Raw genomic sequence first — 22691 nt, forward strand, 5'->3', positions numbered from 1 at the left:
AATATAAATAATAAACACATTAATTACCGTCTGAATACCATAATTACTTCTTGTCTATGAATATTTCTTTTGCTTATTTACTGTTCATTTATTTTTTGGGTCCAACACATGCCTGGAAGCCAAACATGGCTCTTAGCCAATCGAGAAGGTCCAAATCCCCAGCTTTTTGCCTCTGCTGCTCAAATGCTGCAGGCCAGTTCAAGCCACGAGTGTTCCACAGTGCAGAAACAGCAGCCTTCACCTGGCATAGATAAACAGGGAAAGTTTAAGCAGTATCAAACAAATTGCAAAAAGACATAATGCAGGAAAAACTCCCAACAGCAGAAATGGGGAGATGTCTTGCGGTCTTACCTCTTCAAGTTGCATGATAGACTGTGATGCCCCAGCAGAATCCAGGGGAAGAATGTTGTATGGTGCACATATTTCTTTCTTTTCTTGGACATCTCTAGCCGCAGCAATAATCTGCTCCGTAAAATCATTGCAAATATCATACTCCACTGACCATCAATATGGCGAGCATATGATAAATGCAGCAGAAAGGCCACCAGCACAACAACATAGAATGGAAACATAAAAAATAAATCTAACCTCGGGGGCAACTTCTTCAACTTTCTCTGTCTTATTGACAGCGCACAGCACTTCAAAAAGAACTCCTGCTGTCTGATAGGCTTTGCCAAGTTGAGCTCTGAGAGGAAATATAAACAAAAGGTTCAATCCACACAAAAATACAAGATGAGAAAAAGGGGAGAAAACGATGAAATTATTATAATAAATGACAATAATTATGTGGTCACCTGTCTGCCTGGTCTCCCTGGTCAAGTGCTCTAACATAGTGTTCATAGTACTGCTGATAAAAGCTCTCTATTTCCCGCGCATCAGTCTTTTTAAGCCGAGATGCAAGACTGGATGCATTGTCCTGAATAGAACTTTACATAAGTTTCATAACCGTAAATTTTATAGTTATTTTGTTTTAAAATTTTTCTTGAGAATAAATTATTTTTAATTTTTATATATTATTTTATGTATTTTATAAAGTGATATTTTTTTTATAAGTGAAATTTTTTCTTTTTTTAAATTGACATTTGTTTTTATAAAGTGATCATTTTGAGAAAATATATATTAAATTAGTGAGAAATAATGATATTTTATAAAAAGATTAATATATTTTTTATAAATTAATATAATATAATTTTTTAAAATTAATAATAATAAATAAAGTTAATTAATTACACTCAACAATGAAAAATAAATAATACAATTGTTTATTATTATTATTATTATTATTATTATTGAATTCAATTGATAGATACTATTGATTTTATTCATATTTTTTCTATTAAACTATTTAATTTCTCTGTCAATTTTTATTAGTGAATAAATTTTAATACTAATTAAATAATTAAGTTCATCTAATATTCTAATTGACTAACGAGTAAACTGTTTTGTGCTGTAAATATGTTATTTTGTCATAAAAGTAACCATGCATCATGGTATTCAAAATTAGGGGAACAAAGAAATACTTGCACAAAATGGACGATTAATGACTAGAGAAATCCAATCTTAGATGCAATTCTGAGTTATAGCCAATGTTTTATTTCCTTATGAATTATATACGCAGCTTCTAGCATTGGTATCAATCATAGCCATGCTTAAGTTGGTGTAGAGCCATAGAGGATGATTGTACCAATTCTCCCAAATTAACGACTTGGCATATATTTGAGATTCAAGAAATCTTATTGCTGATGTGGCAACCCAATAAACTTTTTGGATTAAAATATAAGGTATTTCAACAATTTGGAAGAATTAGCATAAATCCTCCCTAGTCCTGCTGTAATCTACTGATAGAAGTTGTGTATGTAATTGATGCAAGATCAAACATTGGCCATAATAAAATATGGACTTAGGTTTGGATTTTTCTAGTTACTAGGCCTAAAACGGATACAAGTGTATCTAATATGGGATTTTAGGTTGCTAGTGGTATAACACAAGAAGCCTTAAAAAATGAATGATTGCAATCAATTGAAGATAAATTTCAGGAAATGTTGTCAAAGAAGTTTTGATTACATAGATCTTCTGAAGCAGTAGTCAAAAGCACAAGGGAAGGAAAAGGTGAAAACTAGAAAAACCGTGACATTAAATATTTTGACAAAGAATGTTGTGGGTAATATTCCATGAATAGGATGGGCTGAAAGAAGAGATCTGTATTAACGAATTCAGTTTGAGATTAAGATTTTAGTAGAGTTGAGTTGAGAATCACTGTATTAGACAAATATGTAAATCATGCACCTGTGCTCTTGAACACACATATTTGTATAGACGCAAACATTGACCTCTGTCTACGTTCATTCCCACATTCAAAAGTTATGTAAACTTGTTATGTTTCAACTTGTTCACTTATAATGATAAACTTGGTGAAATTCTTCTGGTTTTTATAAGCTTATGTAACTAAGTTAAGTTAGATTAGTGTTTCTAAAATTTTATCTCAACAACTTTGCAGTGGTACTAAATGAAATTTGATCATTGTATTTCTGATACTGATAACACTGCACTATATGCAACCGAAACTCATTCATAATACATCACTATGCTTTTTGAAGGATAAGCTTGTGCCACATTGGCTTTTCATAAGAAAATAATTAAGTGCTTAGGGACCCAATTATCCAGACACCTATCCAAGGTCTCACAGAATCACATTTGTTTCAAAATAGATGCAACTTAAAATGTTTCCATTAGCCAATGAAGCCCAGGGATGCTCTGAAGTATTCATAGCTTAAATTTCTCAAATTGATATTGTTATCAATTTCAGTCCCAAATTAAAATTATACATCATAACTTTTAAAGGGAAGTGATTAACTGCAAATAAATTTCAGGAACATATTGAGGTCACATCTCACATGTAGTTGATCCATAGAATGCATGGAACAGCCCTAATTGAGATTTTTTACTAAAGAGTACTAATGGTTAGTTGAACAATTCAAACTGATGAATCTGGATTGTGAATTGTGTTTGAGTTTGACAAATCTACTGGGCATATGAATAGCTGATATTAAAATTAAAAAAAAAAAAAAATTACTCTCAAATTCTGCATTTCCAACATATCAAATTTACTTGGCCTATGGATAGCTTGCACTACCTGGAACTCAAAAAAAGATTGTAAAATTTAGAGCCTATTTGGCATCCATGTTGTTTTTGGTTGTTGTTGTCCAGTAGTAAATCTTGAAAAACGAATTAATGAAACAAGTGAAAACAATTTTTGTGGTTTTTCTTTGTTGTAAAAACCTGCTTTTCTCTTTAAGACATCAAGTAACAAAAACAAACATGTTTTAATAATAATTAAAAAAAAAAATTTGACAAAAGCTAGATCAGAATGAATACCAGAAGGGCCCTTTATTTGTGGCATAGAAAAATGATCAAAATTAGAACTAATAGGAACTTAAATTTTTAGGAACTTAAATTTAGTGTTGTGCCATATATTAAAGAGTGTCGTATTTTATTGGTAATTGTGTTTATTCATCTAACAAGTTATTTTGAAACTATTCTAGGTATCTGCTGGCATCATGTTTACCAAAGGTGTTTTATCCTGTTTGAAATAACTTGAGGCTGTTCCTTGGTCTGAAGAAGAAGAGGAAAAACTCAGGGTTCTGTTTTCAGTGTTTAAATTTGAGGAGACAGCAACTCAAGACATTTTGGCTAGACTCTACTTACGTAACTCAGTAAAATTCCAACAAAATTTATCTAGACAACTAGTTTGGTCTATCGCCACCTGTACATATGCCAATGCAAGAAACGAACTAAAGCCATTAGTTAAGGATCTTTTTTGCAAAAGCTCAATCTATGAGAAGGACCAACCTGAACTTAGTAAGGAGGATCTCTATATTGTTTGTCTGTCCTGTCTAAGTTCACTAGTCACCCTTTTGGAGGAGGCCTCCAACACTTCACCCAATCGGAAGGCAACAAAAAGAGAAACAGGTAAACCATTGCTTGAACGCTTCTCCCGACAAGTTGATAACATCAACTGGTTGCTAGAAATCCTTCTTGATCAGCAGATGGGCGAGGAATTTGTGGATATGTGGGCAGATCAAGGGGAACTGCTTAAAATGCACGAGACTACATCTCCAATGATCAGATACGAGCTTAGCAGGATCTCTGCAGCACTATTAATTGCAATGGGCACCAGAAAATTGCATTGCCGCTCAGAGGCAAGAACAGGGCTTCTCCAGGCATGGTTTCACCCAATGCTATCAGATTTTGGTTGGTTGTAGAGATGCAAAAAGGGGTTGGACATGAAGGCATTGGAAGAAGCCTTGGGTCAGATGCTCCTAACACTTCCTCGGAAGCAACAGTTTACGTTGTTTATGGAATGGTTCAGGTGTTTCTCCAAGCATGGGACTGAATGCCCCAATCTCAACAAAGCATTCCAGATATGGTGGCACGGATCATTCTTAAGAGGCTCAGAAACTTATGCCATTGAATCTAGGTAATGGGGGGAATCTAGTCTTGTTTTTCTACCCCTGTAACATTGCCAATGATAGATTGAGGATTCTGAAATAACTGGAATTGAATAATGTAGATTAACCATAAAGAATTATTGTAATAGCCGGTAGAGATAAAATGGCAACATATTTTCTAAGAGATTGTCTGCATCTTTATCAAGTGGGATCATCAGAAACTTCAAGGAAGCATGTATGGTAGTTCCTTTTCAGCATAGAAATTATTTGAGATTTTAAGAAACTTCAAGAAATTATTTGAAGACAAGGTAAGTTTATCATGTCAATGTAAGAGAGTGTGCTTTTAAGATTCGTCGGACGAGGAATGGAGATTTAAATTTGGTGTACAAAAACTAATCCAAAATGCTCTTAACAGTAATTATCAAAAAAATTTTGAAAAAAAAGCACTAGTGATTTCCACCGCACAAACGTTCAGTTTCATCATCTCATCATATTCTTCAGCTTTTGCAATTCGTGTCGTGTTTATGTGGAAGTTATGGCCATTGGCCGACAAGAAGAGTAATACGACTCCGATTCAACCTTTAAAAAATCAATGAATGAATGGTTGAGATTTTATTTTACATATATAACTAATTAAAAATTAAATTTGATTTTTATATTTGTAGATATTAAAGAAAATCCAAGTCATTTTAAACTGAAAATGATCTCTTATTTTATAATTGGTCAACATATAGAAAATAATTTCCATCAACAAGTTTTAATTTAATAATACTTAAATATCAATAAATTTTGATTATGCCATTATTCTTTTATTGAAATTAACGATGAAATTAAGTGCAGCTAAATTTTGTTGCTAATGTCATGATTAGCGACGGATTACCAGCAAAACATTTTCATCATTAGAATTTTTATCGTTGGACTTTCCATCGTTAATCTGTCCCTATGTCTCTTTTTGTTTAGTATTTACATAAAAAATAATTATCTATTAATATTTCTTTCACTGAAATTTTTAAAAAAATTTCTACAAATCATATAATCCATTTAAAAAAAAAAGTAAAATTTTATAAGAATTCAACTCAATTGATTTAATTTTTAAAATTAAAAAATTTAATTTATTTTAACTTAAAAAAATTTATTTTAAAAGAAATAAAAATTAAATATAATAGTATGAAAATTTAATTAAATTTTTTTATAAATAATTTATTTAAAAAAAAGCCATTAATTAGGATATTAAATCATACCTAACAAATATCAATACATACCTTTTAAGTTTTAACATTAAAATAATAAATGTGAATCACCATGTGTCGTAAATAATAGAAAAGCATTTAACTTGAAAAAAAAAATTAAAGACGTAATATTCTAAGTTTTTTTTTTTTTTTTGGACATTGTGGGATGGAGATCCTTTTATAAAGGAGTTGGTGGCACGGAGTCTCTTCCTAATAATTTTGATTTTTGTATTAATAGTAGATTATTTATTTTCATTTTTATTATTATATATATATTTTTTAAAAAAATCGGTGTTGATGTATGTGTTTTTTTTCAAGAAAAAGAAATTCTTTGGAGCTGTAAGTCATTATATTCTAAAAAATTATTTTCATCAATAAGTTTAATCACTCGCTTCTCCTTCGTTAGTTTAATATATTTAGTATGAAAATATTTTTAAAATATATTTAATGAAATCAAATTCCAATTGCTCTCATCCCATTGCATATGCTCTTTATCTCTCTCTCTATATATATATATAAATTCAAAATGCAATTCACCAAACCGACTCATAACATTCATGGCAATGACTGATTCGTTGATGCAACATGTAGCGTGAAATGTAATTTTATGAAAAAAGAACCCTTGTACATAATAAAAATATATTGAGTATTATAAAATTTTAAATTTTAATTTAAATGAGGATGAATTAAAAAGTATTAATTTAAATAAGAAATATATTTAAAAATTTAAAATAAGAATAATATTTTAGAGTTTTAAAAAAATTAAAAAATATAAATAAAATTTATTTAAAAAAAATAAATAATGTAATTAAAAAAATTTTATGAAATATGAAAAGTAAATTAAGTCTACTTTTGATTTACGCACCGCGTCATTCGACTTCGTCTTAGGGGTGTTTGGTTTACCTGTTGGGCGTAGCTGATAGCTGATAGACACTCAAACATGTAAAATATAGTGTTTGGCAAGCTTAAAAAAATAGAGCTGATAGCTGATGGGCAACTGATATGATACCCATCAGCTGCAGTTTGTATCAGCTCTAAAAATAGAGCTGTTTCTCATCAGCTGATAGCTGATTTGATTTTATTTTTTATTTTGACCATATTATTATTTTTTATTTAACTTAAAAATTAATATTATTAATATTTTTATTTTTTTACTTATAATTTTAACATTTTAATTAACGTATTTCAACTTTGTTAAAATATTTTTTATTAATAACATAAAATATAAAATATTTATTTATATCTAAAAACTTAAAATTAATTATAAAATTTTCTATTAATAATAATAATTATTTTATTATTTTATCTATATTTTTAAAATTATTTAATTGTCTAAAAAAATTATTATTTTCTTATTTCAATAATAAAATAAATGATATAATATAAAAGATTAATAATTATATATTTATTTAAATAATATAATATATTAATTTAATAATTATATATTTATTTAAATAATAAAATAAATTATAATATATATACCCTTATTAGTCATTTCACATATCAACAGCAACAGCTAAATATAATTTTACCAAACACTTAACATAAAACAGCTATTATCACTATCGATTGTATTTATGATTAAACCAAGTCCTCCTTGTGTACTCGACGTGAAATTTCGTCCTGTCAATAGTTTCCAGGACCACTGCAAACGCAATGACCTTTATGCTCATGAAAACGACTGAATCATGAAAATTTCTTCCCTGAAATAGGTTGGACTTGATTTTAGCTTTGTGAACGAAAATGATGGCCACGTCTAGTAATGGCCATCATTATTACAAAAGCGGTAGACATAGTCTAGTAATGGCCACGTCCCCTACATATGTAATAGGAAAAATTACTCATTAGTCATTACATTTTAACAAAAGTAACTTTAGCGTCCTTATTTTTTAGTTCATGGACTATTAGTTCTGTTATTGTTTTAAAGTAATTTTTTTTATTAATTAAGGTATTAAAATAGAGAAAATAATTATATTATTTAAATTAGGATGGGATAGTCAATAGATTTAAATTATGCGTCATTCGACTTCGTCTTCGTCCTCGCGAATTCGACATGAAATTTGGTCCCGTCAATAGTTTCCAGAATCACTGCAAACGAAATGACCTTCACGCTCATGAAAATGACTGAATTATGAAAGTTTCTCCCCAGAAATATGGACTTGATTATAATTGCATTCAATATATAATAACTAATAATTTTGAAAAAATTAATAGAAAAGAGAGTAAATAAAAAAAGATTTGAGAGTATTTACAGTATATAAATATATAGATCAGTGAGAGGAGGGTGATTGAAATTTGGAAATTTTATAAATTATACGCGGATTTGTTTTAGTCTTCACCAAATGAATTTATGAATCGGTCAGAATTGGCGGGTGGAATCTAGTCTCAGGCCCCGCCACACCCCCCCCCCCCCCCCTCCAACTATATATTGATGCACCAATGTCTCTCTTTCTCTCTCAGTGATCGTGGTAGCATAACTGTTGGTTGGTTGGGACTCTGCAACGATTGATCATGGCTTCCTGCTTTCGGTGTTTTAATGAAGAGAGAGCTGACACCACAGGTATTGTTTAAAGTATTTCTGATGTGTATGGGTTTGTCTCTATTTTCTTTTTTAGTATAATTGGCTAGCACTACTGAGCCAAAACTGATTGAGCTGATTGGCGTATATGTCTACTCTTTCTCACATTTCTCTTTCTCCTTTGATTTTCTCATATGTTGGACCAGAACCAAATCCACTTGGGTTTAGGAAATATAAGTATGAGGAACTATCACAGGCAACCCAACATTTCTCCAACGCAACATGCCTTGGCTCAGGCGCTTTTGGTGAAGTCTTCAAAGGAACAATAGATGGACAAGTCGTTGCTGTTAAGAAAATTAAATATAAAATGGAAGAACAGCAACAAAATAAAGTAGAGGAGATTGAGTACCTTAAAAGAGTGAGTCACCCAAATGTTGTTAAGATGATTGGCTATTGTGATGAAGGTGCTGATAAATTGCTTGTCCTGGAATTTGTTCCCAATAGGACCTTGAGATATCATTTAAATGGTGAGTCCTTTTTTAAGTCCTTATAATTGTAATTGTCAGCAATAATTACTGACTTCCGTTTATATTTTTAACAGATGAAGAGAACATTTTGAAGTGGTCAAAAAGAATGAAAATCGCTAAATACACTGCGTATGGGTTGCATTATCTACATGTAAATTGTGAGTAATTTCACTGCTTTCTATATACTATATGATTAGATGTTTAGGCTGGATGTGTGTTCGTTTCTTTCTTTCTTTTCTATTTTTTATTTTTAAGTGTGCTATTAATATATTTTCTATTAAAATTTTACTATCTTTCCAGGTAAACCTAAAATTATACACCGAGATATCAAGACAGATAATATTCTTCTTAACGAAAAATTTGAACCAAAGGTAATAATATGATAATAATAAAATTTTAACATTTATAACCTAAATTATATATAATTTTTTTTTAGAGAAAAAGAAAAACTGTGTGAAATCCTTAATTAAATGGATTTTCTTTTCAGGTTGCAGATTTCTCCCTTGCCAAGTTTTTACCAGGTGCCAATAATGTTAGCCATATCACCAGTGTATTGAGAGGAACTAACGTGTAAGATCATTTTTCTTTTTCTTGTTAAGTATATGGTTGCGTATATAGTTGCATGGCTGTCAGGGTCCACTTTCTAAATAGTACTTATAAACTAATAATGGAGAATACACTAATTTTGAGGGCTTCTTCATTGTAGATTTTATTTATTTTTTTTTTTAAATCCTAACCTATTAATTTATTGCAGTTATGCAGATCCAGAGTATGGAAATATACAAAAAGTGTCTACGAAGTCAGATGTCTATTCCTTTGGCGTTATGCTTTTAGAACTAATTACGGGAAAGAAACCATTATTTGGTGAAAATAACAATGTCAATATCGTTCATTGGGTATGTTACTGATATATATATAAGTCGAATCAAATGAATTTAAATCATTTCAAGTGTTTTTATTTTTTATTTTTGTATATTAAAATAAATTTTAGGTCACATTCAAGTTAATTTATAGGTTGGGGGTTTTTTGGGTTCACATGTTAATTTTTTTTAGAAAATAATTTTGGAGTGAAAAATTCAATTAAGTTGACCAAGTTGATTTAAATATAATAAGAAAAATATATTTCCTTTACATTAAACTGTCCTAAGAAAGGGAAAAAAATTATAGAAATGATGGTACAAAATTGATGTTTAATTTTGATAAAAAAATAATAAATACCTTTATTTATTAATGTTCAGGCAAAATCTCGGATTGAAGAAGCTTTGAAGAATAAGAAATATATAGATTTTGTTGATTCCAGATTACAAGGGGCTTACGATGAAAGAGAATTACACAAAATAATTTCTTGTGCTGCAGCTTGTGTATATCAACCTTCAGCTTCTCGACCAAACATGAGAAAGGTAAAGATTTATGCAACTTATAAAAATAGTTATAAGATTTCACCATATCTATAAGTTAATAAAATTATCATAGGCAAAATAAATAAATTACCTCATACATATATTTTTTTCACTGGTGACATTTAAAACTTCCATATATATATATATATATATATATATATATATATATATATATATATATATATATATATATATATATATAAATAAGGCCTTTTAATTTAATGTAAAAAAGAAAAAACAAGATAGGTGGCGTAAGCTTTTTAACATTATCATGTTATGTCATGCAGGTAATTAAAATTCTTGAAGAATATAAATACCGAGATATTATTAAGTGCGCCTGGTGTCCATACGTTCTTGCTCAGAAAACACGAATTTTACCTTCGTAGAATTAAGAAAAAGCTATTTTATTGTGTATAAAAAAGTACTATTTTTTAGTACTGCAGATGTATCTAATAATTAGTTATATATCTCTGATAGAGATGACTCCTCATATAGTAATAACGTGTAACATATTGCCAATTAATAAATACTTTAGTTGATCTTTTTCACTTTATGGTGTATATGGTGTTGAAATGTCTCGAGTTAAATCTTATCATTTATTTATTACGAGATTAATTACTTTTATTATAAAAAAAGAGATAACTACCTCTTACTGTGTAGTCCACTAATTACCACTCAATTCATTTAGCCTTGCTCAAATTGATACCACGAGAAGCCTTGCTGATGCCACCCCTGGTGATGTGAAAGATTCTATCAAACACATCTGGATGCCCATAATGGAACCGAATCCTAAAACCAGCCAATACAAATTCAAGATGAAATATTACTGTCAGCATCAATGTTGATAACAACATAGAAACAAGCCACATAATTGATTTTAATTTTGGCACCTTTTTGCATTTTTCTTTCCAAAGTTAACAACTATAAATTTTAATTTTTGCATAAAGTAAATTTAATAATTAAAAAATATACTTAGTAAATTTTTTAATGTTTCTTCATAGGAGAAAAGTAAAAAATGAATACAACAAAAAGAATTCCCTTCTGCTTTCAGAAGCTATATAACTTTTTGATATCTAACAAAACAATGCTTTTCCTTTTCTTTGAAATAGCAAAGCAAATAAAGCAAACCAACCAAATGGACCCACTAACGAAAATACATCACTTGCAGAAATTTATCAGCCATGGAGATGGCTGAATATTCATCAGGGCCAAGAAAGAATAACATGAGAATTGAAGTGTTTGAGAATGAGAGAATAGGAAGGGGTTTAGTCATATTCTTTAGAATAAATGAAGTTCAGAAGGAGTGTGCGTGTATAGATTACTGTCCCATGAAGCACAAATTTTCTTTAATTATTAGTTATCAAACAAAAGATGTAACAGCGAGGGAAATGTACTTCAATGGTCTTGCAAGAACTCTTTGACCAATGGTGACAAAACTCGTTTCTTGATTTGACATGAACCAAGCCAGAGAAGAGACACTGCAACAAATATATAGCAAAACATCATGTGTTTGAACATATGAAATTTTAATGAAGTACGAACAGCAAACGGATCCAAAACAAAACTTTTGTCCAACCTTCCTGTGAAGATATGTTCACGAACACCTAAAATTGTAGGTGGACGCACCCCATGATCCTCATGAAATTCTTCAAGAAGGTTGCGCATTTTGAATGCTTCTTCTAAGTAATTATCCTACAACAAACAGAAATAATAAGTCATCAGGATTGGCCCAAAATGCATAATGTAACCATAAGGAATACATAGGGTTTACCTGATTCATGTCAATGGCTTGAAGAGCTTCACCTCGGGTAAATATTATCGCATGATTCTGATTTTCAGGCTTTCCTTCTCCTAATTTTGCAGAACCTGGCAATTTTATACGATAGATTTCCTTTGGGGAAGATAGAAGAACAGTAAGCATTTTTTGTACAATTAGTAGCATATAACAATGTTCAGAATTCAAGGACAATCACCTGATCAAGATTATCAAGAGCTTTGATCAACACAGAATAGTAAACCTTCTGAGCTTTTACACCATCACTTTCTTCAACTTCGTCAATATATGCAACACGTAGGGAGGGATTGCTAAAGAGCAGCAGCAGATATGAATTTAGTGAACAACATGAACTCATTGATTAACCTGTTTAAGACACTTAGCAGAAAGGCCATACTATCAGAGTCGGAACATACTTAACCATCAAATTCAGGATATCTGTTGCATGGCGATCACCACTCCGCTTCTGATTTCCATAATTTTGACAGGTAGCAACATATGTGAATTTCATGTCTGCTACTGCCTCTAGTTTAGCATACAGGGATCTTTGGCTTTTCTTATTGTAGACCCTTATTTTGTGATGAGTATGTGCATTGAGGCCGTGGGAAACCCGATGATGAAAAATTATATGACTGTAAGATGTAATTGGAGGCATGGAGCTGAATTATTAATTCTGTGGCATGATCTTGAAAAAAATAAAAATAATAATAAAGTTTTGGGGGAAATTAATTTAATTAAATTTAAATAAAATTTTATTTTGTTTAAATTTAATATGGGCAGTTCTTAAATGGATCTAATTAAGTTTAATTGGGCTCTATGGGCCTAAGAAAGCCTAGTTAGGAATTTTAAATGGGACCCATTTAATTATTTTCTAAAAATTAAAATAATAAAATATCTCTCTCTTCCTTGGCCCCACCTCTTCCTCACTCCCTATTGGTGCCTTCCATTTTTTCCTGTCTTCCTATTGGTTGAAACACCTCACCCATATCCAGTCTTATTCGAATTCTGCAATCGTAGTTATTTAAGTCATCTAAACTTTATCACCTTAAGACTCCAAACCCTACCACACCTCTTCCTCACTCCCTATTGGTGCCTTCCATTTTTTCCTGTCTTCCTATTGGTTGAAACACCTCACCCATATCCCAGTCTTATTCGAACTCTGCAATCGTAGTTGTTTAAGTCATCTAAACTTTATCATTCTAAGACTCCAAACCCTATCACACCTCTCTTCCAAAACCCTATAAATACCCTACTAGAGAAGGGAAGAAGGGGAGGATGGGAGGAAAGAGGAAGAGAAAATTCAGAGCTATAAGAAATTTAGAGATATTCAAGACTTTTTGAGTTCTTCCTTATTTTTTCTTTTCTTCAAGAAGATTTTCATACAAGATTTCTGAAAGGTCAGTTTTTATTATTTTCTTTTCAAGATCTATGCCACACAATATTTTAATTCTATGCTCTTTGTCTTCAATTTATTTTATATGTTCATATAGATCATGTAATCATGTTTTATTTGAGGGGATACACAACTTTGCACATGTTTAGTTTCTGTCTCTCGTACTTTTATTATTTTTCTTTATTGTCTTTATTTTTTATTACAAACAAAATTGGTAAGTAGCCCTAAGGTAAGTACCAAAGAGGGCATTTGCGTGGAGCTTATATGGAGCTAAACGGGAGTAAGCCAGGGATATCATTGCCATACTAGAAGAGAATACCATTTTTTAAGGGTAGCTTGCCCCAATGGCAACTGCATTTACCAACAAGTAAGTAGCTCTAAACTTTTCGAATAACCATTGGCATGAAATTGTAGTAATAATAGAACTTTCATTTGGTAAATTAAAATTAACTTTGTTTTTTAATTTAACTGACTTTTGCATGTAATTAATTTAAATAAATACTTTGTAAATTAAAATTAATCTTATTTGTAAATTAAACTAATATTGGCATGTAAAATAAATTTAATTTAATACTTGATAATTGTAAAATAAAATTGCATGTTAGAAATCTTTATTAGGTTGTGATTGTTTGGGCCTTATGTGATATTAGAATAAATTACACATGTACATAATTAACTTAGTTTAATTATCCTTAGGGTAACTTGGTGAAAATTAATTAATTATGTTAAATAGAAACGTAGGGTTATTTGAAATTGAATTTGTTTGTGAATTAAATTCTCAATAATAAATTAATTTTAGTCATCTGGTAAATATCATTTAAATAATTAACAACCCCATAGATAGGAATTACTTGTGCATGAAAATTGTGTGTAAACAACAATCCTTTTGTGAATTACTTGCGTGTGTAGGATTAGAATTGCATTTTTAGGATAAAGTTTAATAAAGGAATAATAAACAAGACTTCTAGAAACATTAGTAGAGGACTGGCACTCGAATCAACGAGGTTAGACCAGGCGTAAGGGGTGCCTAACACCTTCCCCTTACGTACCCACTATCCCGAACCTAGACATTGGGCTATGGTAACGACGGTTGTGGAAACTCTGCAAGGAGTAAGTTGCCATCCATGACCCTCGGAAGAAACACTGAATATGTCCCGGTTATTACCCGGGTGGCGACTCCTGTCTATCTATGCCTTTGTGGCATAAATTCTTAGTACCGTGGTAGTGTTATGGGAAGACGGTACTTACCAGTGGTTTGATTCTATTAGGATTGTATGAAGTGCATGTCTAGGAAATGCTGTCTAAGGAGGTGGTACTTAAGTGAGACCATTGTGACTCCACCATCTTTCCTGGGCATTACCTGGTGCATTTTATATAATTCTAATGGATGATATTTCGCCTCACGCCCCTCGTCCTACAGTTTGGCGACTCCACTGGGGAATAAATGGATAGTTACTCCAACATGTTTCTATTAGTCTAATATTATTCCTCTATTAAACTTTTTGCATTGCACTACACTATCACACTGATCACCCTTACCCTTTTTAGCCCCGTTAGTACTAGCCAAGGAGACCATAGTTCTACTCGAGCTATGACGAATTGGTGAATGCTAGCACCCCATGCCCGTACCTTCGAGTATATAAAAGAGCCATAGCTCCGGCCGTTGTGCTTAATGGACAAGCTCTCGCATGGGTGACCCTTTTCCTACCCAATGAAGCCCATGAGCCATAGATTTCAACCCTAGGTACCCCGTAGATTTTTGTTGTGCTGGATTTATAACCTTACTATTTAAACCATAAGTTCTAGTGGTAGTTGAGATGAACCTAGGCCTATGCATAGACCCAATGTGTGTATAGGCCCAAGTCTATTTCAAAACCCATGTTAAGCAAGAGGATGCTTACTTATGGTTAAACTTTAAGGATATAAATCCTTTGTTTGTGAGGGAAGGATCGTCCTGGACCACCCCCTGTTGGTGTGTCTAGTGTACCATAGCCTAGGATAGAATTTTTTCTTACCCTGCACGTGAGAGTTAAAGGTATAAGGGGGAGAAGATTCAGTTCTGGAGATTTTTTTTTTTTGGTTTTGATTCAGTCTTTGGTCCGATTTTAGTTCAGTTTATATGGTTTGGTTTTGGTTCAGTTTTAGTTCTATTGGTATGGTTCGGTTTTGGTTTTATAAAAGTAAAGGCAAAAAAAGGAAAAAAAAGAAAAAAAAATGGTCCATTCATGCATTGCATTCATGTACATAGCATACTTAGGTTAACCCTTAAATCCTATTTTTTTGAGCAAACATAGCCTCAAAACACACCAAAGAGACTTCCAATCAGGTCACTTGGGTTAGGGAAGGGAAGAGACTAGTAAGGATTTCACCTGCACTACTTAAGATGCAAGAAACTATGGCTGTGCTTGATGAAATATTGAACGCCAAGATGTTTGAGCTAGAAGAGACAATTGTGGTCAACTTTAGAAAGAGCCCTAAGGTAGGCCAATTAAGTGGCATTAAAGTTATTGAGGTTCAAATTGTGTCTCACACCCCAAGGAGATTTTTTCAATTCAGCCAACCCTTATCCGAAGTTTTGGAGCATCTCAAAGCTCAAGACCTCCTATAGCTCTTAGTACCTAGACCACTACCAAATCCACTCCCACCTAGCTATGATATCAACCAATGTTGCCAGTTCTACCAAGCCCACAGTCATGACACCGACTGATACTTTCAACTTAAGCATGATATCTAAGACCTAATTGATGCCAAAAGGATAATTGACCCAGAAAATCAACAAAAAAAAAAGACCACACTAGCCCCATGCCTAACCAAAATTTCCACCTACACTAGGCCTCTACATGATCTCCATCACCCCAAATAACCCTAACAGAATTATTGACTTTATTCAACCCATCCAAAAGCCCAATGAACCTATCTAACCCATCCAAAAGCCCAATGAACCTCAGTCTATAATGGTTGTTGACATTTGTGATAATTCTAGCCATGATGAGGGTCCTTTGGATGTTTGGACTGATTTTGATGAGGAGATAGTTGCATTACAATGAGATGGTTCAGTTCCACTAGTGTCTGATTTTCAAGTTATTGGGATCTATAAAAACTAGATGGATCTAAAAGTGGCTATTATGAAGAAAGGGATGAAGTTTTTTCTTAGCACAGGCCTAGGAGAAAGTATAGATGGTCTGGTAGCTTTTCTTGAGATGAAGGGGCAGATCATGAGTCATGGTTTGGGCTATGAGCCAACAGAAGAGGAAGAAGAGCCAAAGCCTCCTAAGTTCTTGCAAGAGGGGGCAATTACCTTGATATATGATTAGGGGTTATCACATGTGAAAGAATTAGAGCAGAAAATCAGCACCATTAATCTAAAAACTGCATGGAAGCCAAGAACCTAAAGTTACACTCCTAAGTTTGAGTTTGTCTTTTGTAATGCTCACAGTAGTGATACTGATGTTTCCAATTCTGATGTACTTGATAAAGATTTTGAGGCAAAGATCAATAACATAACCAGTCCTTTTACTTACTTGTTTGATGTTTATTCTAATAGGCATATGCATGGCATTCATAATCATTTAGAATCAGTTTCTATTAATGCATCAAAATCGATCTCTATTAATTTGGGTACACCAAATAATCCTAAAGACATTAAGTTAGCTAAAGATTTAACCCAAGAAGAAAGAAATAAAGTTATAGCCTTGTTAACAAAGTACCAAGAAGCACATGTCTCGAGCTTAAAATCAGGTGACCGATTCCCAACCCACACTGATGTCCCCATAGGAAAATGGGTGATCAAAAGTTGACTTAGCTAGTTATCCTAATGAAGAGTAAAATTTCATGCTATGAAGGATTAGTAGCTGGACATGTGGACCTAGAGGGAGAAGGAAAATGATATGAAGACATAAGGAGGTTTCTGAAAGTGAGAGAATACTCGCAATAAGCCTAAAAAAGAGATAGAGCAATAATTAATAGATTAGCCACTCAATTTACTTTAGCTGGGGGGCAATTCTACAAACTCTTATGTGTGATAGAAAAATAGGCTGAGCAAATAATGAAAGAAGTACATGCAGGAATGTGTGGTCCCCATATGAATGGAAAGGTTCTAGTTGAAAAAAAAAATGTTCGAAACATATAAGGATTGGCCTGAAAAACCCCTTTATGTTCTTTAAGGTTATCGTAGTGCTACAAGGACATCCACGAGGGCAACCCCATTCTCTTTAGTGTATGGGACTAAAGTAGTACTATCCATTAAGCAAGAGGTCAAATCCTTAAGAGTGATGCTAGAAGCTAAGATCCTAGAAAATGAGTGGGCCTAGAAAAGATATGAAGAACTAGCTTTGATTGATGAAAAGAGGATGTGAGCCTTGTATCATATGCAGGCTTATCAAAGGAAGATAACTAGAGCCTTTAATAAGAAGGTGAAGCTAAGAAAGATCAAAAAGGGAGATATGGTTGTGAAACAAACTCGGCCCATCCTTTTGATCCAAGAGGAAAGTTTAAGCCAAACTGCGATGGTCCACACATAGTCAAAAAGATCTTGTTACTGTAAGAATATCAGACCTGGAAGGGAATGAATTTCAAGAACCAGTCAATTTAGACAGCCTTAAATGGTACTTTGTGTGAGACAGGCCCGATAGGCTGAAAACCTACAAAAGGCGGTCTAGGCAAAAGTAAGGGTCAAAGAAAGAAAAGAAAAGAAAAGAAAAATGCTAGATTGAAAAGCTACAAAAGGCAGTCTAGGCAAACAGAGAGATGAGAGAAGATCTGGATGGAAAACCTGAAAAGGCCATTCGGCAGGTTATAAAGCTTATTTCTAACTTTGAAAGGTTAGAAATTTGGCAAAACTAAATGTAAGAGGGAGTAATGGTGTACCTGAATAAATAAAGAATTTTTATTGCATTAACCAGGAATAGAATTTATTTAATTATGATTGTGAATGTTTGTGTCTTAAGGGATACATCAAAAGATTAAGTAATTGAACTGCATTGTTTTGATTTAACCTATTGTCTTGTGAGCATGATAGAATAGGTGCTTGATATGAATATCCTGGTGATTGTCTAATTTCAAAGAAAAAAAAAAGAGAAAAAGAACAAGAAAAAGAAAAGAAAAAAGAGAGCTCGCTAAGTGGAAAACCCGAAAGGGCCGCTTAGGCAAAAGTTAGAGCAAGCCTGCTGAGATGAAAACCCAAAAAGGCATTTCAGGCAAAAGTTAGGGCAAGAGAATGGAGTTCATGGAAGAGAAATGAGTCAAGGAAGAAACCATAGGGGGAGAGAAGAAAAAGAAAAATCAGAGGGAAATTGTATTGTGACCTTAAGGAAGTCTTTTTAGTGAATGGTTTTTCTCAAAAATTTTGAGGCTAAAAGAAAGTTTTTGCAAAAAGAGGTCCCCCAGAGGACTAAGTTTTTTTTAGAATCTCTAGTAAAATCAGCATGCCCATGATAGGAAGTAGCATACAGGAAGCATAAAAATCAGAGAGAATTTTGAGACCCAGTCATCCTAATTTTTTTTTCAAATCATGAATTAGATATTTTTTTGGTACGTCCTTAGACGTTGTTTAGGGCTCATGACATAGTTGTGTAAGGCATAGAAGAACATGCATCAACATGTCACCTGTGGGTGTGTAAGGCGTAGAATAACATGCATCACCACAGTTTCAATTGTCGAACTACGAGGGGGTCTGATTCTTCCTCAGGATAGCGAGGGGGATACGTAGGTAGTTTAGGACCGCGGTTCTAAATACGAACCCACAACATTTCATGACAAATGTTTTTCGGTAAGTCCTTAGACGTTGTTTAGGGCACATGGCATAGTTGTGTAAGGCGTAGAAGAACATGCATCAACATGTCACCTGTAGGTGTGTAAGGCGTAGAAGAACATGCATCATCACAGTTTCAAGTGTCGAACTACGAGTGGGTCTGATTCTTCCTCAGGATAGCGAGGGTGATACGTAGGTAGTTTAGGACTGCGGTCCTAAATACGAATCCATAACATTTCAAAACACAGAGTTGCCATTATCATGAGACCGTAGCTAGTCTCATGATGCAGAGTGTATCGACAGAGCAAGATGCATTTGATTTTCACATTACAAAGTTATCACTGTTATGAGACCATAGCTAGTCTCATAACACAGAGTGTATCGACAGAGCAAGATGCACTCAATTTTCACATGACACAGTTATCACTGTTATGAGACCGTAGCTAGTCTCATGATGCAGAGTGTATCGACAGAGCAAGATACACTCATTTTTCACATGACACAGTTATTACTGTTATGAGACCGTAGCTAGTCTCATAACATAGAGTATGTCGACCGAGCAAGATATACTTGATCCTCATAGTTATTAGAAATTTGAGTTTCACTTTGACGAAACTTGAGCAATGCTTTTGCATTGATTTCAACTTTCGCCAAAGTGGGGGGCAAACTGTAGACCCTTATTTTGTGATGAGTATGTGCATTGAGGCCGTGGGAAACCCGATGATGAAAAATTATATGACTGTAAGATGTAATTGGAGGCATGGAGCTGAATTATTAATTCTGTGGCATGATCTTGAAAAAATAAAAATAATAATAAAGTTTTGGGGAAATTAATTTAATTAAATTTAAATAAAATTTTATTTTGTTTAAATTTAATATGGGCAGTTCTTAAATGGATCTAATTAAGTTTAATTGGGCTCTATGGGCCTAAGAAAGCCTAGTTAGGAATTTTAAATGGGACCCATTTAATTATTTTCTAAAAATTAAAATAATAAAATATCTCTCTCTTCCTTGGCCCCACCTCTTCCTCACTCCCTATTGGTGCCTTCCATTTTTTCCTGTCTTCCTATTGGTTGAAACACCTCACCCATATCCCAGTCTTATTCGAATTCTGCAATCGTAGTTATTTAAGTCATCTAAACTTTATCACCTTAAGACTCCAAACCCTACCACACCTCTTCCTCACTCCCTATTGGTGCCTTCCATTTTTTCCTGTCTTCCTATTGGTTGAAACACTTCACCCATATCCCAGTCTTATTCGAACTCTGCAATCGTAGTTGTTTAAGTCATCTAAACTTTATCATTCTAAGACTCCAAACCCTATCACACCTCTCTTCCAAAACCCTATAAATACCGTACTAGAGAAGGGAAGAAGGGGAGGATGGGAGGAAAGAGGAAGAGAAAATTCAGAGCTATAAGAAATTTAGAGATATTCAAGACTTTTTGAGTTCTTCCTTATTTTTTCTTTTCTTCAAGAAGATTTTCATACAAGATTTACGAAAGGTCAGTTTTTATTATTTTCTTTTCAAGATCTATGCCACACAATATTTTAATTCTATGCTCTTTGTCTTCAATTTATTTTATATGTTCATATAGATCATGTAATCATGTTTTATTTGAGGGGATACACAACTTTGCACATGTTTAGTTTCTGTCTCTCGATTTTTATTATTTTTCTTTATTGTCTTTATTTTTATTACAAACAAAATTGGTAAGTAGCCCTAAGGTAAGTACCAAAGAGGGCATTTGCGTGGAGCTTATATGGAGCTAAACGAGTAAGCCGTGATATCATTGCCATACTATAAGAGAATACCATTTTTTAAGGGTAGCTTGCCCCAATGGCAACTGCATTTACCAACAAGTAAGTAGCTCTAAACTTTTCGAATAACCATTGGCATGAAATTGTAGTAATAATAGAACTTTCATTTGGTAAATTAAAATTAACTTTGTTTTTTAATTTAACTGACTTTTGCATGTAATTAATTTAAATAAATACTTTGTAAATTAAAATTAATCTTATTTGTAAATTAAACTAATATTGGCATGTAAAATAAATTTAATTTAATACTTGATAATTGTAAAATAAAATTGCATGTTAGAAATCTTTATTAGGTTGTGATTGTTTGGGCCTTATGTAATATTAGAATAAATTACACATGTACATAATTAACTTAGTTTAATTATCCTTAGGGTAACTTGGTGAAAATTAATTAATTATGTTAAATAGAAACGTAGGGTTATTTGAAATTGAATTTGTTTGTGAATTAAATTCTCAATAATAAATTAATTTTAGTCATCTGGTAAATATCATTTAAATAATTAACAACCCCATAGATAGGAATTACTTGTGCATGAAAATTGTGTGTAAACAACAATCCTTTTGTGAATTACTTGCGTGTGTAGGATTAGAATTGCATTTTTAGGATAAAGTTTAATAAAGGAATAATAAACAAGACTTCTAGAAACATTAGTAGAGGACTGGCACTCGAATTAACGAGGTTAGACCAGGCGTAAGGGGTGCCTAACACCTTCCCCTTACGTACCCACTATCTCGAACCTAGACATTGGGCTATGGTAACGACGGTTGTGGAAACTCTGCAAGGAGTAAGTTGCCATCCATGACCCTCGGAAGAAACACTGAATATGTCCCGGTTATTACCCGGGTGGCGACTCCTGTCTATCTATGCCTTTGTGGCATAAATTCTTAGTACCGTGGTAGTGTTATGGGAAGACGGTACTTACCAGTGGTTTGATTCTATTAGGATTGTATGAAGTGCATGTCTAGGAAATGCTGTCTAAGGAGGTGGTACTTAAGTGAGACCATTGTGACTCCACCATCTTTCCTGGGCATTACCTGGTGCATTTTATATAATTCTAATGGATGATATTTCGCCTCACGCCCCACCCCTACACTTATCTTCCTCAGATGGAATTGAAATTGATTTATAGCCTTCTAGTATCTCTGTAAATATAAGAATGTCTGATATCAAAAGCCAGCATCAAACCTTTAAAATGCGAATACTTCACTAGAAACTTATCCCCATTTACGTAAGCATTGATAAGAATATGAAAAAATAATAAATATATGAGAAAATGATACAGATGTCAAGTACAGGCCTCACACATCTTACACTCCGACATTATAATTCAAGATAGGTAATTGTTGACCCCACAAGCTCAAAGGAGCATAGATTTTGATGATACCAAAACTCAACTAGAATCAAACTAACATTGTTTTAAATGTTGTGTATCTCAAAGAAAAAGGACACAAGGATTTTATAATGGATTCGTGCTTTTGAAGAAAGGATGACATTCTAAGGATAACACAGGACGAATCAAAGGAGATAAAAGAAGAAAATGTTACCTTCCAAGGCTGCATTGAAAATCAGAATTGAAGGTACATATAGTATAGAAGTTAAGTTTTATTTTTAGGATTACTTGTGAAAAGAATTGAGGAGTAAAAGTCAATGATGCTTATTTTCAATCCCTCAAAAGATTTTCTTTTAAATATCATTATTGGCCTAAAAAAAGTGTTTGACTATGATTTGGTGTAAAGTTTTATAGTTTTGAAAGTAATGCAGAAAAGTTTTCCTGGTATGCTAACTGGTTTGCTACTTATTTTAGTATGCTAACTGGTTTGCTATTTTGTCAAG

The 22691-nt window shown here is 32.7% G+C and overlaps 2 protein-coding genes and 2 pseudogenes across 2 annotated transcripts in view; 2 read left to right on the plus strand and 2 right to left on the minus strand.

The window, feature by feature from the left end:
• The window catches only part of LOC131181606 (callose synthase 5-like), a 54788-nt gene extending 54422 nt beyond the window's left edge, over positions 1–366 (minus strand). Inside the window, exons 1-2 of the mRNA XM_058150443.1 lie at positions 352–366; positions 113–241 (exon numbers count right to left, since the gene is read on the minus strand). Coding sequence (XP_058006426.1) covers positions 113–241; positions 352–366 — 144 coding nt within the window. The remainder of the gene's footprint in view (positions 1–112; positions 242–351) is intronic.
• Positions 367–2720: 2354 nt separating this feature from the next.
• LOC131181430 (BTB/POZ domain-containing protein At2g13690-like) lies at positions 2721–4481 on the plus strand (annotated as a pseudogene).
• Positions 4482–8111: 3630 nt separating this feature from the next.
• On the plus strand, positions 8112–10267 carry LOC131181607 (proline-rich receptor-like protein kinase PERK3). The gene is made up of 6 exons (XM_058150444.1): positions 8112–8722; positions 8797–8880; positions 9023–9093; positions 9210–9292; positions 9477–9618; positions 9961–10267. Exons 1-6 carry the CDS (start codon positions 8344–8346, stop codon positions 10174–10176), a joined length of 975 nt encoding a protein of 324 aa, XP_058006427.1. The 5' UTR covers positions 8112–8343; the 3' UTR covers positions 10177–10267.
• A 535-nt stretch (positions 10268–10802) lies between these two features.
• Positions 10803–22691, minus strand: part of LOC131181431 (callose synthase 5-like) — a 52333-nt pseudogene continuing 40444 nt past the window's right edge.

The sequence above is a fragment of the Hevea brasiliensis genome, chromosome 7, assembly GCF_030052815.1.
Source record: "Hevea brasiliensis isolate MT/VB/25A 57/8 chromosome 7, ASM3005281v1, whole genome shotgun sequence".
NCBI classification, from domain to species: domain Eukaryota; kingdom Viridiplantae; phylum Streptophyta; class Magnoliopsida; order Malpighiales; family Euphorbiaceae; genus Hevea; species Hevea brasiliensis.

Excerpts from the sequence above, each read along its gene's own strand:
- LOC131181607 (XM_058150444.1), top strand. The coding sequence starts at position 8,344 with ATGTCTACTCTTTCTCACATTTCTCTTTCTCCTTTGATTTTCTCATAT. Across the intron at positions 8,723-8,796 it reads CTTGAGATATCATTTAAATG|ATGAAGAGAACATTTTGAAG; the intron begins GTGAGTCCTTTT and ends TATTTTTAACAG. Across the intron at positions 9,094-9,209 it reads ACGAAAAATTTGAACCAAAG|GTTGCAGATTTCTCCCTTGC; the intron begins GTAATAATATGA and ends TTTTCTTTTCAG.